This window comes from Tauraco erythrolophus, chromosome 16, assembly GCF_009769465.1.
Source record: "Tauraco erythrolophus isolate bTauEry1 chromosome 16, bTauEry1.pri, whole genome shotgun sequence".
Lineage (NCBI taxonomy): Eukaryota > Metazoa > Chordata > Aves > Musophagiformes > Musophagidae > Tauraco > Tauraco erythrolophus.
The window spans coordinates 13,785,756-13,804,355 of NC_141480.1; the positions used below are offsets into that span (position 1 = coordinate 13,785,756).

General features: G+C 37.8%; 1 protein-coding gene across 1 annotated transcript in view; it reads left to right on the forward strand.

Moving 5' to 3' along the window:
• Positions 1 to 1,214: 1,214 nt before the first annotated feature.
• GABRG2 (gamma-aminobutyric acid type A receptor subunit gamma2) overlaps positions 1,215 to 18,600 on the forward strand; it is a 66,987-nt gene continuing 49,601 nt past the window's right edge. Inside the window, exon 1 of the mRNA XM_086621723.1 lies at positions 1,215 to 1,321. Within this exon, the coding sequence (XP_086477849.1) occupies positions 1,215 to 1,321 (107 nt within the window). The remainder of the gene's footprint in view (positions 1,322 to 18,600) is intronic.

Genomic DNA, 18,600 nt, shown 5'->3' on the forward strand with positions numbered 1-18,600 from the left:
CCAGTTTATAAACAGCACTGGGGAGGTTTGATGCTGTCTATATTTGCTTTTCTTTTAGACAGAAAAAATTGGGGAGATAAAAAATCTGCAACTGTAGGTCACAGTTCAAATACCTGTTTTAGCCTGAGATGCTCTTACTTCGGGAAATCATGAAATTCCCTAAATTTTTACTTCACTGGTGGCTGCTAAATTGCATTTTTGAACAATGGAACTTGGGATTCTGGTTCCAAAATTTGGCAAGGTCCAGCTTTTATAGCCACCTAGTGTTTCCCCTCTGGCCAGGAAGCATTTCCTGTGTCTGTGTCGCCTGATTTTATTAGGAGGAGGGGAGATAAAAACCTTGCACATTCTCCCTAATCCTATCACACACTAAATCACCTCATTCATACTGACTCCACCAATGCTGCTTTCTCCATTTCCTGAGTTACTTAGCAACGACCATCCCTCCCTTTTCCACTCCCCCATCCATCCTTTCATTTTTTTTTTCCCTTTGCAATCACGATTTCCAGGATGTTTAGAAAAATGAGGATGCTCAGCAGCGTAGGGCAAGCTCTTCCTTCCAACCTTCCATTTTATGCCTGCCAAATCCTTCTCGCCTCCAAAATGAAAATCCAGGCTGCCTGCATATGTGTAATCAAAGGTTAAAAAGCACCCTGGCTGACACCACGCATGTGTTAATCTGTGCTGCAGTAGAGTGCATCATTTCCACTTTGACCTCAGAGTTAATCTGCATTCAAGCAGAAGCTCCATTGCTTTATTCTTTCTTTTATTTTTTTTTCTTCTCATTTACTTTTTCTTTGCTTTATTGGATTTTGTTGCATGTGTGTGAGTGGTTCTGTAAATGTGTGCATGTGCATGAATTTCTTGTTTCCTTGACTGTTTTTATTCTGTGAGTCTCTGGTTTTGTTGCGGGTTTGTTTTTTTTTTTTTTTTTCTTTTCTCCCAATTATGTTATTCCCCTAGATTTGGAAGCTGCTGCCTGCTGCCTGAGCTGACGTTTTCTGATTATATCTGCAAAGGGCTTGTGCAGATCTAATTTCTGTCCCCCTGCATATTAATTCCCGCAGCTGGGCGCAATGTATCTTCCCACTGACAGGACCTGGTAGGGAGGGGGGAGAACCACTACCAAAAAAATTTAAAGAAGGGGACGGATCCATCTGCAACCAAGAGGAAAGGGGAAAAAAACTAGGGGAGGGGGGGGGAGAGAAAAAGAGATGATTCCTCCAAATCCAACAAGCCTGGGGAGCACTGCATTCTTGAATCCTGCATTTTCTCTCAAAATGATGGTGTGGGCACTTCTGTTCCTCTCTCTCATCCAGTGGTAAGATGTGCTTTCTGATTCGGTTTGGGGGGCGGGGGGGGAAGGGAGGGCTGGGGGGTGAAGAATCCGTTTGCAAATTTGCAGAGCTGTAGTGAGAATGCCGGAGGTTTGGATAGTGGCATTACATTCATCTGTCTCCCAGAAGCTGAGCTCTTACAATCTTTTATTTCTCTTACAATTGTTGTCGCTCTGAAATGGCCAGGGAGGGTAAGCAGCGGGAGTGTATGACGGTGGTACATGCCGATGCCGGGTGTTTGATAGAATTTGATGCCATGTTAAGGAAGCCTTTTATCTCTGAATTACTGTTTGCTACAGTGCACGGAGTTATAACACTGCTGTGTTTGTGGGCAGAACGTCCGTGCATTCGTGCTTGTTTTCACCTAAGCAGCCGCATCATGGCTGTGCCGGGGCTGTGCGCGCTCCACGGCGCCGTACGGTTGTTCTGTCCCTAAGGAGCCGGTGCGAGGGTTTTGGAGCAAGGACAGAGACGCAGATCTCTGCACAACCCTCCCCGGGCAGGCAGCAAGGTGCTGCCGGCGTTTCCCAGGGACTGAAATGCTGGTAGTGCTGCTGGAAGGAGCTGTGGGATGCGATAGTGTTCGCTGCTCACAGGACACGCATGTTGACGGCAGCAGTCACCCAACACACCGACACACGTACTGCCTGAAGACAACCTGTGCCTGCTGCATGTGTGTACTGTACGGGTAGACGTAACGAGGTGAAAATCGAGCAGCGGAGGAAGGAGTTTGTATGTGGATGAGTAGAAAGTGGAGGGGGGGAGCGAGCATCGCTGCAGCACCAAGCATTGCGCTGAACAACCAGACATTCTTGCCAAAATTTGTGGACTGTGCATTGAACAGGTTAGATGAGAAAGTGGCACTGCACTGCAAAGTCCCTGGCCTTCCCAGCGGCAGCAGACCTTTCCTCACAGCTGCATAAGCCATGTTGTCATTGATACATCGAGAAGTTAGAGCCCCCTCTCTTTTCTGCTACTAATGCTGCATTCATACAGGCTCCTCACTCAAATTTACCTTCTTTCTTCTCCTCTCCTTTCACCTGGACACTACCATACTTAAAAGTGGGTTCTTTCTGTTTGCTTTTTTGTTTCTTTGTTTAAGAAAAATCAGACTTTGTAGCTGCAGTGGTAGGATTTTAGCTGTGAATGAAATAAAAGGCCAAAATTATTGGCCAGGGAAATTAAAAGTTCCTGGGGTTTAGAGTAACTTTCTTCACATGAAAAGGACTTTGCAAAGAAATCCTGTGAAAATAAATGTAAAATGGTTGAAAATGGAGTAGAAAGTGAAATAAAATTTGCTGAGCCTACCATGAGGGACACTTTGCTATTGGAAGTAAGACAGGTGTAAGGTATCTGTGATTCTTACAGAATTGTTTATGATTACTATGTAAATATAGCAATGAAAAATGAGCTTATTTTGACATAAAACTTACACTAAAATAATCTTAGATATTTATTTTAACACACTTTCACTCCTCTTTCAGAATAAGATAACCTAAGAAGATTTTGCCATATTTGTTTTATAAGCTTTAAAAGAAACTCTTCATGTGAATTAAAGTTTTATCTCAGCAAAAAGTTCTGGCTTCTGTTCATAGCCATCTGATAGCCAAGATGGTTTCTTTTGATAGCTTCCTGGCCTCAGAATTTCAAAGAATAAATAACAGATAGAGAAAATATATTAAAAATCTTCAAGTAAAGGTGAAAATTATCCTTAGTGCTTTACAAAAATATTTTAAATGAGTTAACACATAAATATGATTTTAATTCTAATAATCAGGACACTTTTCTGTGTGGAATAAACCTTACAATTAGTTTTGTAAACTCCTCGACCAAGACAGAGTTACAAAAGTTGAACTTAGCTACCATTTGTTTAAAGCCAGGATGAAAGTTTTTGTTTGTTAAAGACTCATCAAACACTTCGGAAGGAGGGGAATATCATTGTATTATGTGTTGCTTGTCCTGGACATTGGAATTCTTAAAACCCAATGCAACTGCACACTAATGTACGTGCCTCACGTTATGCACATGAATAAATGCGTTGATGTCAATCACAATAAACACAGAACTTTAAGTATTTGTGGAATCCGATTAAAGCAATTGAAGACATAATAATTGATTACTAATATTGTGCAGAAGTCTTTCCCCTATTTATATAAAAAAATACTGTATAGAGAAATTAATTGTTACACAATTGTTGATATTCAGAAGATCAGAGAAAGAAGAGGAAAGTTAAGGCATCATTCAGGTGCCAATTGAAGTAGCTAAAATTCTGGCATTGACGTCAGCAAACCATGATTTGACTGAATTCAGAACAAATGTCATATTACAGCAATGCAATATTTTAACTTTAAAACAAATGTATATACTACTTTTGTTACATGCAGAAACTACATACAATTGTGTACACTAAAGTTTCAGCAAGTACTTTCTTCCAATGTCTTTCTTGACATTCATAACTAGATTGCAAACTTCTTGCATAAAGTTCCCCCATGATCTCATCACTCCGACCAGTGTAACAGCATTGTGCAGTCTATCATATTGACTGAAGTTGTGTTGCAGTGAAAATAACTCAAATCAGACTCCAAACTTCTGGAAATTATGCATCAAAATCTTAGGGTTTAGAAACACTTTAAAAATGAAAATAAAATAGTTTAATATTTGCACACCTTGATATGGGGTTTAATTGGAACCAATTATTTGATTACACTCATTGAACATACAACAGGTAATGGACACGTTACATGTCATCGAGCTCACTCACCACCAGAGTTTCAAACAGATTTAAAGCTATACTGTGCACTCTATCTACATGTAGGTTTTAGTAGTTATTTTTGCACAGTCCTTAGCTTTAAGAGATTGTCAGCAAAAATCACATGAACACAGCGTAAAGTAACATCCAGACGTGAAATTTTGGACACTAGTTACTTTTATTTTTTCACTTGTTAATGCCCAAGTAGTGTCACGGCAATATTTCTATGCTGCAGCTAGATATCTAAAACTGAAAACTGTCACTGGTCAGAAAAAAAGCATAAACAAAGCAATAATTTTAGCACCAAAATATTTGGTATTTTTACTAGTAAATTACTGAACACAGGAGTAAATAAAATTGTTCTTGTAAAGCACTAGCAGTGTCAGGTGGGTTCTTGCACTACGTAAGTGACGTAATAATGATTAGAAGGGGCATGAATATCCCAGAGCTGAACCGTCACTTAGCATTACTGTAAAAGTTGCTAACATCACTTTGGTATTAATCCTGCAGCTGTAGTTATTCGTACACTAGCTTCCAAGACTTTCACACAGGGTATAGCACTTATAATAAGTCAAAGGCCCCACTGAAGCCACTTGGAGCATTACTGGAAAAGATGTTGCTCAGCAAGAGACAATTTCTCAACTAACAAAGAACGGTCCCTTTTAAAGATGTGTCATGACAGAAGATGTGAACCTAGGTGCTGTTAAATGATAACTTTATCCTTGCCTATGATACTATGAAATGGAATATTTAGTGCCGACTGGCCTATATACTACAATGTTTGTTTCAGCAAAGCTGAGGCTGTATGGACACAAGACCTGCGCTCTAGTCGAACATTTCAGGGGTAGCAAGGAGGGTGACACTGCCTTTGAGTTTTTCACAGCTGTGCTACATGTGCTGTAATGTTGGGATACAAACTTGGAACAACTATTATTGTAAAAAAAAAACACTAAAACCACTGATCTAAAGTAGATTTGAACAATCAAGTAAAATTAACACTATCTTATTATTAATAACTTGATGAGGCAAAAAAGATTACAGACACTGTTTCCCTACTTGCAAGCATATAATGATTTGGAGATGTGGATTGAGCCCTTTAACTAAATTCTACTTTAGTGACTGTACCACCTAACCATAACCTGTGTGTCAAAATTCATGTGTTCCAAAATACTCTAATGAATATGCAAAGTGATGTTAGAAAGTCTTTCGGAAAGTTTGAATCCTTGATAATCTCAGAAGTGAAACTTGTTAATAAAAAACTATAGAAACTAACTACAGTAAAAATAGCTTAGGAAATGAATCTACTGGTTTAATGTAGCATTTCCTACATAATTCTTATTATATGTCATCTTCATGGCCATCCAAATCATGCTTTCGGGTGTTGAGTTTAAACTGTTCTTGATTAGCGCTGATCTGGAAAAAATACCTTATTGACTTGAACTGTGGTCGCACTATTTTCCTCTCTATGCTACATCTGCCATGTTGACATATGTCAAGAAATTCTGTAACAGTTGCACAAAAAGTTAAAAGGGAAGCAGACGGATAGGAGTGAACAGATGAAAGGAAAAGAGGCAAATGTCTGGTCAAAAGAAACTCATTCCAAGTCTCAGTCCCAGAGCGACTAAATTCTTATATATTTAAGTAATGATCACCACTTTCTCCAACAAAGAACTGAATTGTGACTTGACTGGATGAATTACTAAAGGATTAGATAAAGCGTTAGACACAGGAGAGCAATAACAGATGCACATGCTTATAGGAAGGTTGATTTTTTTTCATATTCTGCCTTTTATGCTTGCTTAGAACATATCTGTACTGCTCAGTACGGTTCCTTGTCGAGATACATCCAAGCGAGCTCCAAAGCAGAGGCAGTTTTAAGGTCAATACCTCTGACTGGCACCGTCCTGCAACGTGGAGATGCACTAGCTCATTAGAAGCTTGCTCAGTACCCTGTAGCCTTTCCCTTGTTATGTTCAGCAACTAGAGCTATAGAAGTTCTATATATTCCTAGATACAAAGATTCTATTAGGATGATAATTTGATTTTTTTTTTAAACATTCAACAGAATAACTTGAGTGTACTGTGCTTCTTTGCGCTATTGGTACAATCTGAACTGCTGCTTTACAAACTATTACCTGCAGCCCCACTCACAGTCTGATAGAGCAAAAGAGGTAGATTATATGAGAATGGCAGTTAAGAATACAATGCTAGCTGAGGGCTTGCTTAATGTGAATTTGGGCTTAGAAAATATACACATTTAAAAAAGGGTTGACATAGAGACATTAGAACTGAAGTTTGATTTTTATAAAGCTTCCTAGCCTATCTAGTGTTGTACTTTACTGACATTTATTGCAACATAAATTGCCTTTAACACAGATGATAAGGTTTGATTGTCCATTTTCCCAATTATGGCTACTAAAAAACCAACACCCTATCCTATACTGAATGCTGAAAATCTGAGTAGTTTCAGGAATCTCCTCAGATGATGGGCCTAGTTTTATCCTCTCAGTAATCCCTGACCCACAGAAGTCAGTCTGTTGCTGATGGAAAAGCCAGGACCTATATAGCATAAATTCTTACAGGTAGTTATGTGTTCATAAGTAAAAACTGGGAAATAACCCAAAGTTAAATTACAACTCTGCAAGAATCTTCAAGAAGTGTTTCTTACACTGCACAATACTTTTACTTTTTGCAGAAAGCTCTCAACCTACATTGCAGCTAACTGATTTACAATACCTCTAAACACTTTTTTTTTCATTCCTTCTTTTTTTTTCCTGTATAGAAGATCAGCCTAAACTTTACACTCCACTTCAGCCCACACACTGTAATGTAAATTGATCTTAAGTGGCATACAGGTCTTGTCCTGGCCCTCTGGACATAAAGGAATTTCTCCATTCAAGAACAGCTTGTTTTCTGTGAATGGAAGTTCTGAATAAGAAATAGGGAGACTTTATGGCGGTAAAAGCAAAAGAGATGTTTATTTATCTCTTTTTAGAAAAGATACGACAACTGATGATAGAAATAGACATCCAGGTAACTTCACTGGAAGCAGAGGTATGTGTCTGGGCTCAAAGGTGGAGGCTGATTACTTAGAACAAGATACATTCATTGTATGGTGTATAAAAAGACGCCAGAAAGTACCAGGAAAGAACCACAAATTGAAGAAAAAAAATCCATCACCATAGTCATGTAACTATAATTATTATTAGGTAAGGAAGAGCCTATTTTGTAGAATGAGACTAAAAGCAAACTTGTTGAGCACTAATGAAATTAGGGACTACAGCTGCCCCTAGTGAATATATCGAAAGCATAAAAAACTGGGTGAAGAGCTGTTAGCTGAAGGAGGGATGAGAAACTAACAGCATAAAGCATCCATTCTAAACGCAGTGATTTTTTTAGACTTTAGACTCAATATGCTGAGTGACTTCTGATGACCTGAAACATAACGTTCATTGCATGCTTTCTTTTGACACTGGGTTATGGCCCAAATTGTCATGATGGTAATAAAAAGTATGCCATGAGAGTCTCAATTCACCTAGAGTGTACACCTATAGAGGTGCACTGTCTTTCCAGGCATTTTATTTAAGTGAGCTCCTGGCTCAGAAGAGCCCCAGTGCAGCAAAGGAGCTTTGCTGTTGTTTGAATTTGGTCCAGTTTTCTATTTGTGGTATCCAGAAGTAACCTGCTTGTTTGATTCTTCCAATTAAGAAGAAATTCAGCTTTGCACTAAGCTAGAAGGTGGAAAAAACAGCATTTAATTTTCTCTTTGGAATCAAGAAAATAATATTACTTACTTTTAAACTTGTCATATGAAGTGGTTAGAAATTCGTTTATATCAGAATGTGTAACCATCTCCTTCAATGTGAGAAATTAAAAAAAAACTATCTTTTTTTTTTTTTCCCCCATCTATATGAAAAAAGAGTGGGAAGAGGGAGATAGTGGGTACATATCTTCACAAGTCCCAGCACCTGCCAACTGGCTGAGACAAACTGAGGTAAAAGAGGGGCGAAGGTGGTAGGTTGAAGAAAGCTATTGAGAGAACAGTGAGGATTACAGTGTGATTCTGGGGTATCTGTATAGTTGTGGCAGGAAATTAATATGCGAGTCTTGTCAGACTGGATATTGGGTATGCAGTCTGACACACGGTGATATCCTCTTATTTATGTAACTGGGTAATATTTTTAACACGACTACTGTCAAAAAAAAAAGGCGGCTTTAATGCTGCTGAAAAGCACGAGTGACTGCATAAGCAGAAGAGAAATGTAGCAAACACCTCTCTGGGCAAATGACTTCCTCAGCTGCGTAACGCTTTTTCACGTGATGTCCTAAGCAGCAGCCGAAAAGTTGACTACAGAAGCTTTACTTGTTTTCTCTTACATAAAAGGCATAGAGCACCCAACGCAATTATCACTGACTGCCTGAAAGCTCACAAAACGGTTTTCTTTCTAATCAGTAAGGTAATGCTGAGCCCAAAGATTTATATAGATTCAAAAAGAAGAAAAATACTTCAAAGTCCCTTAAACTCGGTGGTAACATTTCATCACAGGAAATCTCTAGCTGCATGTTTCTGGAAGCAGAGAGATTTTACCATGGAAGCATTGTTCTAGTCTTGCTCTGATCTTTTGCTCTTAGCTTCTGCTCTTGGCGTCTGCCAGATGCAAACTACCTGGCACAATACATAGCTGATGGGACCCAGAGCAATCCTTGCACTGTGACTACTGCAAAGTGATGGCAGGTAACAGAACTGCAGTTATTTATACAAGAATCTCAATGCAACAAATGATTACCATTACAGGAGAAAATCATTAATGTGTAAGTCAGATTTTCTTAATCCACTATTTTTTAGTGGAAGGGCATTTTCACACATCTTCAGTAAAGTACAGCAAAATGTGTAGGCCTAGCTGTGAAAGCTGGCCATTGTATATGAAACTAAATATTACTCTTGCAAGATAGAACTTTCATCTGTTTGAAGACTGCCAGCAAAACATTAAAGAAATAGCATTTTTACAAAACCTAACCCAACACATACAGATTATTACCAGAAATAAAACATCAATATATGGAAAAAAAACTATTTAAAAGAAATGAAAGATAATAATGAGCATTGGAAGGAATGGAATGAGAAGAAGATATCTACTTTTCATGCTTGTATTAGCTCTTTCCAAATAATGGAGGTAATCATGTATGAAATTGTATTTTTTACTGAATGTCATCTTGGACTTTGGTGTGAACACTTAAGATGAAAGGCTAGCTTTTATTCTGAGCTATTTATCATCTTAGGCTTTCTGAATGTTCCATGTTCTACAGAAAAATATCTATGGTTCTATACATCGATGAGAAATGCATCCTAAAGAGGATCTCATGCTTACCCAAAATAACCTTTAGACAGAACTGCCTGGAAAACAGTGGGTGATATGAGAAAATGAATGTTTTCCTTCAATAGTGATTCAATGTTATATTGTGTAACACGAATAGCATGTTCTGGTCATATGAAGCTTTTGTTAATCTGTAGTAAGATATCTTCAGATCTAAACAGAAATCTGCCTGCTGTGACAGATTGAGGATTATCTACTGAATTCCACTTCCATTTAACTCCCTTAGATAATTTTTCAAGAGAGAGAAAAAGAGATAGAAGGAGAAAAAATGAGAAAGAGAACAATTAAGAACAATTAATACTAATGAGATAATGCTAGAAAGCCTCTCTAAATAATCAATGTATTATTAAATGACAATGCACTTTTGGGACCTGCTGATCCATGGATACGTTTGATAAAGCTGGAGAAAGCTTGTCCCCAAACTAGAATGAACTATACTCATAATGGTCAGATAGAAATCGGTCATCTGTTGGCCATTTCATGTATATCCTATGAAACAGGAGTACAGGGTGCATTCTGCTTTTCCTCTTCAACAATTGATGAAAACAAAAGACTTCGCACTGTACATTAACACTAAAAAGGCTTCAATCAAGTGTACAGCAGATACTGATGCGGGCAAGGCAGAACAGTTCATCAAGAAGTCTGCAATCATCTTTCCCCTTCTGCTATCCTGAACAACATCTCTGGTTTCTACTTTTATAGGTCTAAGAGCCTTTCTTCCAAAATTTAGCATTCAAACTGTCTCTGGGTGCAGAAAAGCAATCACCTGACCCCCAAAAAATCAATAATATAATTCCATATGCAGATCATTAGCTCATGCTTATTTGTGGTAATAACTAATATTTTCTAAACAATTGCGAAACCGTCGTCTAAACAGATATCACACCAAAGGCAAACAAGCACACAAACGTCAGTGAATGAAGAATGCCACCAAATAATTGATATATAATTAAAATTAAAGTCAGCTTGATCTTCTATAGATTAATCAGTGCTAGCTCTTAGAGTTACTTAATAGAGAGTAAGAACTTTATCTATGAGCCCAGAAAAGCCATAGTTACTGTGAATAGGAGGCATAATTGAAGGAGATATGGAAAGGAATTATGAAGTTTGGAGTTACACAGCATTTTTAACATGGTGACAAGCAGCCTGCTATTACTTCAAATAGAAAATCAGTGCAGGGATTCAGAAAGATGAGTTATTATGATCAAATTAACAAAGATGACAAATGCAAGGTAACCTTTTCCACGAAGGAAAGATAGCCTGTGTATATGTTTTGGAAGTTAGACGCCAGGGAAATGCCACGCTCAAAGAAGAACACATGTGAGAAAGCTGGGAGTAGGTCTCAGTTATGCAGCAAAAGGAGAAAGAAGCAGAGAAAGTAGCTCCCTTACTACCATAAGTTGACTTTGTTTGGAGGAGTGTTCATGCTGTAAGACGGCTTGGAAAAGATGATGAGGAGCATGATCTATGTAATACTATCTACACCGCCAAGAACTGTCTTAGTAGCTGAAACTGAAGACTGAAAAGACACCTTTTGGCTTCTGTATACGTCACTGATATGATGCATTTTGCTCCTATAGCCTGTGAGGGATGTGAACCCAATTATCTTTGAGTATCATGCTTTTGTTTTGTAACGTAGTAAAGTAATCACAATTTTCTTGCAAAGTAAGGATTTGGAAGAGGGGAAGGCTACCAGCAGTAAAATACTTGGAGGACCTTGGAGGACAATCACAAATATTGCTGCTCTTTTATTAGACCAAAATAATTAACTAGTATCAAAGACTACATTGGATTGAATAAACATATTGGATATTCATAAGCTCTTTAGGGCAAGGACAATCAACATGACGTTAATAATGACTTTTTAAATTTTATTTTCTTCGTATCTAAAGGCAACGCTAAAAAACCTCACTAAGCTGCTTTAAAGACTTAAAGCATGCACTTAAAATGACTTAAAACCTTAACAAAGCTCTAATGCAGCACATGAGATTAAAGTCGCCACAAATCTTTAGGGTCAATTTCTTAACTTCCAAGTCCAACATAACTAATAAGGCTCTCAACACCACACACGAGGCAATGGTGAGCAACATGAAAATATTCTTCCCTGCCACTGGTTATTGTGACACAGATCCACAACTCTGCCTCCTTGATGCCAAAAGGTTGTAAAACTGAGATACCTCCATCTCACCCAGGTGAGGACAGTGTTTCTTTCCTCTCACAACATGCCACTACTGCCTGTAGAGAAAGTTCATTTTTCAGAAACTAAATTCAGGAATTGCAACTTATTTGCTATTAATAGTCAACCATTTTTAACCAATTTTATGCACACTTAATACACTTTAACTACTTAGTATCCAATTACTTTTACTCTGGGTATACTTCTTAATAAGGATTATTTCTATAATGAGTTCCAAAATTTACTATTCGGTCAACAAGGGATTATATGTGTGAAAATAAGCCCTATATAGGGTTGATTTTAAAAGGCAATAGGAATAATTTTAGCCTTACAAGTTTCAAAAAGTGGATTTTATTTTAAGCTTTGAAATAAAATTAGTCATTGGCCAGAAACCAAGAATTTTAGCTTTACATGGAAACTTTGAAAAAGTTCTGAGTACGTGAAGGCTTTTGGAGAGTATTAGAAGAGAAAATTGTTTGCAGCTTTAATTATGCAATTTGTTAAAAATAAAAAAAAAAAAAAAAGGAAACATACTATATCTGTAGAATCAATTCTCCTGTTATGGTCCCCAAAGCACTATCTCTTTCAATCTCTCTACAGTAGATCAGCATCAGAGGCGATTAAATCCAATGCAATGTATATTCAGATTTAAAAATGAGAAGCATTTGTTATCTGCAATTGTTGTCTGCATATACAATGCTCTAAGCTCCTCAATAAAATAGTAATGAAAGGATTTAATGAAAAAAACCCAGAAGCTTAATAGCCAAATTATGTCCAATCATAAATAGTTCATATTTTAAATAGGATTTCTCATTTATTTCACCTGCAAGAATTCCAAACAGCATGTGAAAAATGTATTTATTTAGCAGAGAAATCATGTTAAAGGCAGCTAAACTAGGGTTCAATTCTGCAAGGTTTTAAGCATTCAAGCCTTCATCCAGGAAAGCACTTTCACTTGTGCTTAAATGTTTACCAACATGGCTTTCTGCACCAGGATCGGAAGACTGAGCAGTTGACAGTATGAAAAGCATAATCCTGGAATATCTGACAAATATGAGATAAAAACGTTAACACTGCCAGCAAGTGTATTCCAGCTATGTCCCCTCTTTTAAATTATTTCATAGGTAATGTTTCCTGGAAAACCATAGGGCTTGGAACAGCACCTGTTCTTTATTTAACAAATTATTTTGAGGTATGTTTGCCAAATTCCCTAGGGATTCAGGAGGAGAAACTGCATGTAGAAGTTTCGTTTCAGTGGCTTCATCAATGCTCTGCCAGTTATTCTGCATCAGTCTGTAGCTCTTATGAGCTTAAAGCTGCTGGAGCTGTAGCAAGGGAAAGTAAAGATGAATTTATCCACGTGGGAGATATTCTATGATTAGTAAAACATCTTTATCCTTCCTTAGCTTCTGCTCATGCTCCATTAATTTCAGGGGTTTACCCTCTTTCCAAATTTTCAGGTGTCCATCCTCACCTAATGGTCCCATCTGGCATCTGCTCAAGTCATGAAAAGACTCTTCCTGGTTTTAAAAAGTTCCAGTAATAATAAAAATTATGCAGTTTGGATAAGATCCACGAAGGACCAAGAAAATCTCTGAAGCATCATGGTGCCTTCTCTGTACCCATAGAAAACAGGGTCTGAAATCATTTACATCTTGCCAATTAGCTTATTCTTAGTTGCCATAATGCTTTGTGCGGATAACCTAAACGTCTTCATGGATCTTGCTTCAGCGCTCACAAACAGCAAAATCTCTGTAAATGGCACCTCATGTAGCTGATGCTCACATGTCTTAAATGGAAAACCCACAGCTGGGAACGAACCAGTTCAAAATGACCTTGTAATGTCAGATGGTAGCAGCTGCCTATAACTGCCTGGTCTTGTATCAATTCACCTTCAGTAAAGCTTATTGCTGTCATGCCATGGTGGATGCTCCATAGAGGTCTGACAAAGGGCCAAGGAAACCTGCTGGGGATCTGGACATCACGGCCAAACGCAGTCTCTGCAGCATGTTTAGTGGATCCTTTGATTTAGCCACAGAATAGAGCTGTGGTGAAAATGAAGGGAAAAATAAATCCTCTTACATAATCTTTCGAACTGAAGGAAGCATTTTCACCTCTTTCTGTACTTTGTATCATTCCCTGTAGTATCTTCTGCACTCTGTATTATTCCATTGCTAAACATATTTCAAATCTCTAGTTACCTGAGTCTACATCTCCTAGACCTCAATGTGGTTTCTCACCTCCACTAATTTCAGAAATAAATTGGTAATAGTTGCATCTTATAAACATGGTTCCCACTGCAGTTCTTCAAAATAACGTTTTTGGAATGTGTTTACAGCTACATCTACTGCGATTTCTGACCCTTGTAGCCAGTTCCACACATTAACCAAACCCTCTCTAAGCTTCTGTTTGTACTTGGTTATTGTTCTGATCTGATTCTTGCCCTCTTTTTGAGTATCGAGGCATCGATCTTTCTTTATCCCTGAGTACTATCTACTTACAAAATAAGTTTCCAGTAGAGCTTTCTCTTTAAAAGTTTCTTTCCTTTTACAACAACAAACTTCTCTGATTATAATCAGAACAATGACAATTTATAGCATACTGTTCTACTATATTGAGGAGAGATAGTAAAAAAAAGATACACCAAAATATTTCTGGAGGAAAAAGAAAAGTCTGGGAGATACATGTTTGTATGCGTGTGAAACAGAAATTGCTCCTATTTTCCTGGTGTTTTGACTAGCCTTAATAGTCACATTTAAATATAAGGGATGGGAAGATCAGTTTTGCAGTGATCATTATGCCTAGCCCACTCAAATGTCAAAAATTTCAGAGCTAGGCAGAATTTGCATGTTATGTGCCTTACATTTTACTTACTGGAAACCGATAGAAAGGCCAAAAAGAGAGAAACAACACACTGAATGAACCCATACACAGATTCTTCTCATGAAAATAAAATTGCAGAGCCATCATATTATTTGTTAGCACCATTAAAACAGTTTACCATTTTTCAGAAAAAGATTTTGAAGTTTTTGCATAAAAAGCTGACCATACTTAATAGTGAGATTCTCCTTCCATAGAATAAGTATCCAAAGTATGTGGTTTACATTTTTTTTCTGTGCCCTGGCATTTCTTTTTGAAATTGTGTTCAAACCCATTTGTCATAGTGAGGCATAAACAGGAACGGAAGATACAGCAGCTTTGCATCAATACTTACCTTGGAAGGAACGTTTGTGAATTGTAGCGTTAACATTGCCATGGCCAGTGACAGGCCATCATCTTTGCACCGAGCTTGCAAGGCCTCAGGACAGAAGCTCGTCAGGCCTGCTGGGTCTGAACTTTTCTTGACCTGTCCTCAGCTCTGTTTTACTTGGTTTAGCTGCCACAGCAATTTCTCTAATAGACCAGGCGTCTACAGCTAATTTGGTTGACTTTTTTGTATGGTGCAACCACGGTTTTATACCGACAACAGTAACAGGCAGTGACTCTATGAAGAATGAGTTATTATGTAATGAGGAGAAATGTAAGCCTAGTATGACATCAGAGGCCTTGAGAAGAGGACATGGGATGCAGCATAGAGGGATATGGGCATGGGGTGACATTGCCATTGAGTAACTCTGCCTGGGTGCATATTACAGCAGAGGTGCTAACAATCCTTATCCAGAAGCTCAGATGTTCATATGCCCCACAGAATTAAAGAGACCTTGACATGAAGCCATCCTGATAGCACCAATCACCAAGTCCATCAGAATTCCACACACAATCAACATAGGCCATTTTATCAAAATAAACAAAGGAAATTCAGGCACGCTTGTTGATAATTTTCCTTCTCAGCTGACACAGAGACATTAGCTTGCCTCTTACATTCTTAATGTATCACACATCTACCCTGCTATCAGAACTAAATTCCACATCCACCCCTGCACAGTCTGTTTTATGAGCATGAGTGCAAACAGCGTCTTGCATGACATAAGTTGGTTTATGTGGGAACACACGGGTTACTATTGGTTACCATGCGTTAAAAATGAAGTTAGATCAGAAGCATTGTTTAAAAAAACCCAACAAAAACCAGTTTAATTTTCATCATTTGCTTACACTCATTTTGTGAATGAGTTAGCTTCATGACGAGTTAATTAGACATGTGTATCAAGCAACTACTTTCTGTTCATTCAGCTCTTTCTTCAAGACACTTTTCTATCTAACAAACATTTCCATAATGATACCTCCATGATCTGAATAAAGCAAGAATTAAGAATACACTCAGAATAAACCTATACTGATTTTTAATTTATTTTTGACTGGCTCACTAATCATTCAGGGTTTACCTGACCCATTTAGTCTACCAAAGATCTGGGCTATAACATTGCTGATAAAGGCCACTGAAGTGTGATTTCCAGCAACGTCATTTCGTAAGGTGTGGTTAGTGATTATTTTTTCGTCCACAATGAGATGGTTTATCATCATGTCCAGTCTTCTCCAAACACAAATAATAAAACAAACCTATGTTGTAAAAGTGGTTTACACTTACATGCAGAGATGATATAACTCGGCTTATCTATCATAGCAAGTAGAAGGACACCAGTGCTTTAACTGGGGTAAGCACTCAATGTTCCTGACTCCCAGCCCAACACTAGGAACTCCACATTATAGTGCTTTGCTGTGCACTGAGACATACAAGACGAGAAAGAAAACATTCCCTCACAGATTTAATACTAATGAGCATTTATACGCAGTTTAACTTAAATTTTAAAACTCACATCTATAGACAAAAAAAGGTATTCTAAATCTCAAAAAAATACTCAGGAGGGTTACTCAATAAGCAGAAACACTGACATTTCTAGCATCTCACGTTTGTTTTTAAACATTGATGGATAAGTGATGTGAAGATGACTACATCATGAATGATCAATTCCAGAAGTGACTTCTTTCTGGGTGAAATTACCATGCTAAAAAAATATAGAAAAAAAGGTGTGCAAGTGTACGGAAAAATCATGAATATGAGCACGTCATTGGGTATTAGGGTATTACGGAACAAAAAACTTTATTGTTGCATTTTTCAAATCTAACTGAGCAATAGGAGTGGGGTTTTTTTTTGAGCTAATGTGTTTTAGATGGATGACTGGAGGGCATCCATGTTTTCCTAATCTTACTCACTGAGAACAGAATTAAGCTTTTTGCTCTTCTTGTTAATTTATAGTGAGATTTTAGAGCAATCTTTTCTAAAATCAAAGTACCTTATTGGGAGAGATTACATACAATAGCAACAGATGACAATTATGTACAATAAAACACAGCCAGAAAATACGAAGAGAACTCGCACCAGAACAGATCTAGTCAGATCACGTTTCAGTAATGGCCATTAACTTAACTCCTTCTCTTGAGCTCTCCCAGCTATAGCAGAAATCTGTAGCAGCTGAGTAATAGCAACTGGCAAATATCATACCTAAAGTATCTTAGATTTCACATGCAGAGATGCATAGAACAGTTTTAAAAGAAATTTAAAAAGAGGAGAGAAGAGGACGGGAGGGGAGAGAAGTGGAGAGGAGAGGAAGGTAAACCGAAAAATAAACCATTGGAGGTTCACATAATTCCAAGGTTACACCTTTTACAATTAGACATAGCTAGATAATTTCAAATAAAGTAGATCAACTCAAGCTAACCCTATGATGCAGAAGGATATCTAAATCTATTTCTCCCTTCCCTTTTTGTTTCTATCTCATGCTTTCCTTTGCTTACCACTAAAACAAGTAGCCATAACTGCAGTAAAAAGAGATACATGAGTAGATTGTACAACCTCCAGTAAACAAAACATATGAAAACATATTCATACAAAATTCCAGCTCAAAAAAAATTGGAACAATAATCTTAAGTTATGGAGGCTTATCTGAATCATCTGATCACATCTTAGACTCCTCCAGAGTTCTCATAAGTATAAATGCTGCATTTCACGCTCAGGCTGTTCAAAATGAATGTTTTGTGCTTGTTTCTGTACTTATCTCTCCTGGTCCTTACTGGCTACGAAAGTTGTTTCATCCCTTTACATTTTGCTGTCCTCCCTGGGGGTAGCATATATTTCCTCTCCCTGCCCACAAGTTTTATAGTGCTGTGTAATTTAGTTTTGGTCAATTACATTGGTCTGTTCTGATAGATCTGAAGATGGAAATCCTTTATCAACTTATTTAACCAATGTGCCTCAACTTTCTGCTGGAGAAACCGATTCTAGACTGGGTGCTACATTTCAGCTTTCATTTCATTGCCAGGACTGCTAACACTGGTCTCTGTTTCTGGCAATTTTGGTGACAATTGGCCATGACCTCATTTTGTTGGTATTAAAAATATTTAAAAAGAAACAATAATCCTCATGTTCACTCGCTACTTGAGTCCAATCAGTTGCACAATGCAAAAATTGCACTGCAAATTTCAGTACAGTGAACTAGAAAACACAGCAAATACTACTACCCAGAAGTTTTATCGTTAGCATTCTCAATAAATGCACTCCAAAGGGCTTGCTGTAAAAGCATTTTCGCAAACTTACAAGAACAGAACAAAACTTAAACCAAACCAAGTTAAAGTTTTAATTTTCAACTTTTCTGTGTAAACACTTGCTGTAGCCACATTCAGCTGAATCTGCAAATACGGAAAATAGATGCTTTGACTATAACCACGAAGGGCTAAAATTGATGATGTGATAAGGTGCAGTAGCTAATGTGAGCGCACGTCTCAAAGAAGATGTGGAATGATGGGGATAAACCAGTCTGCTTTCATTGATGATTTTATAGAGACTAATACAAAAACATCATTGCCATGTAATATTTTAAAAGTTTGTGAAGAGGTTTAAGAATTTAAAATTTGCTTTGCTCAAAATGGCTGACAAGGACCAGTGAGGATACCGCGAGTTGCTGAATGAAGAGAAGGCAGTCTGTAGAATCCCCAGCATGATACTTAGGCGCTGGGTTGCCAGGTATC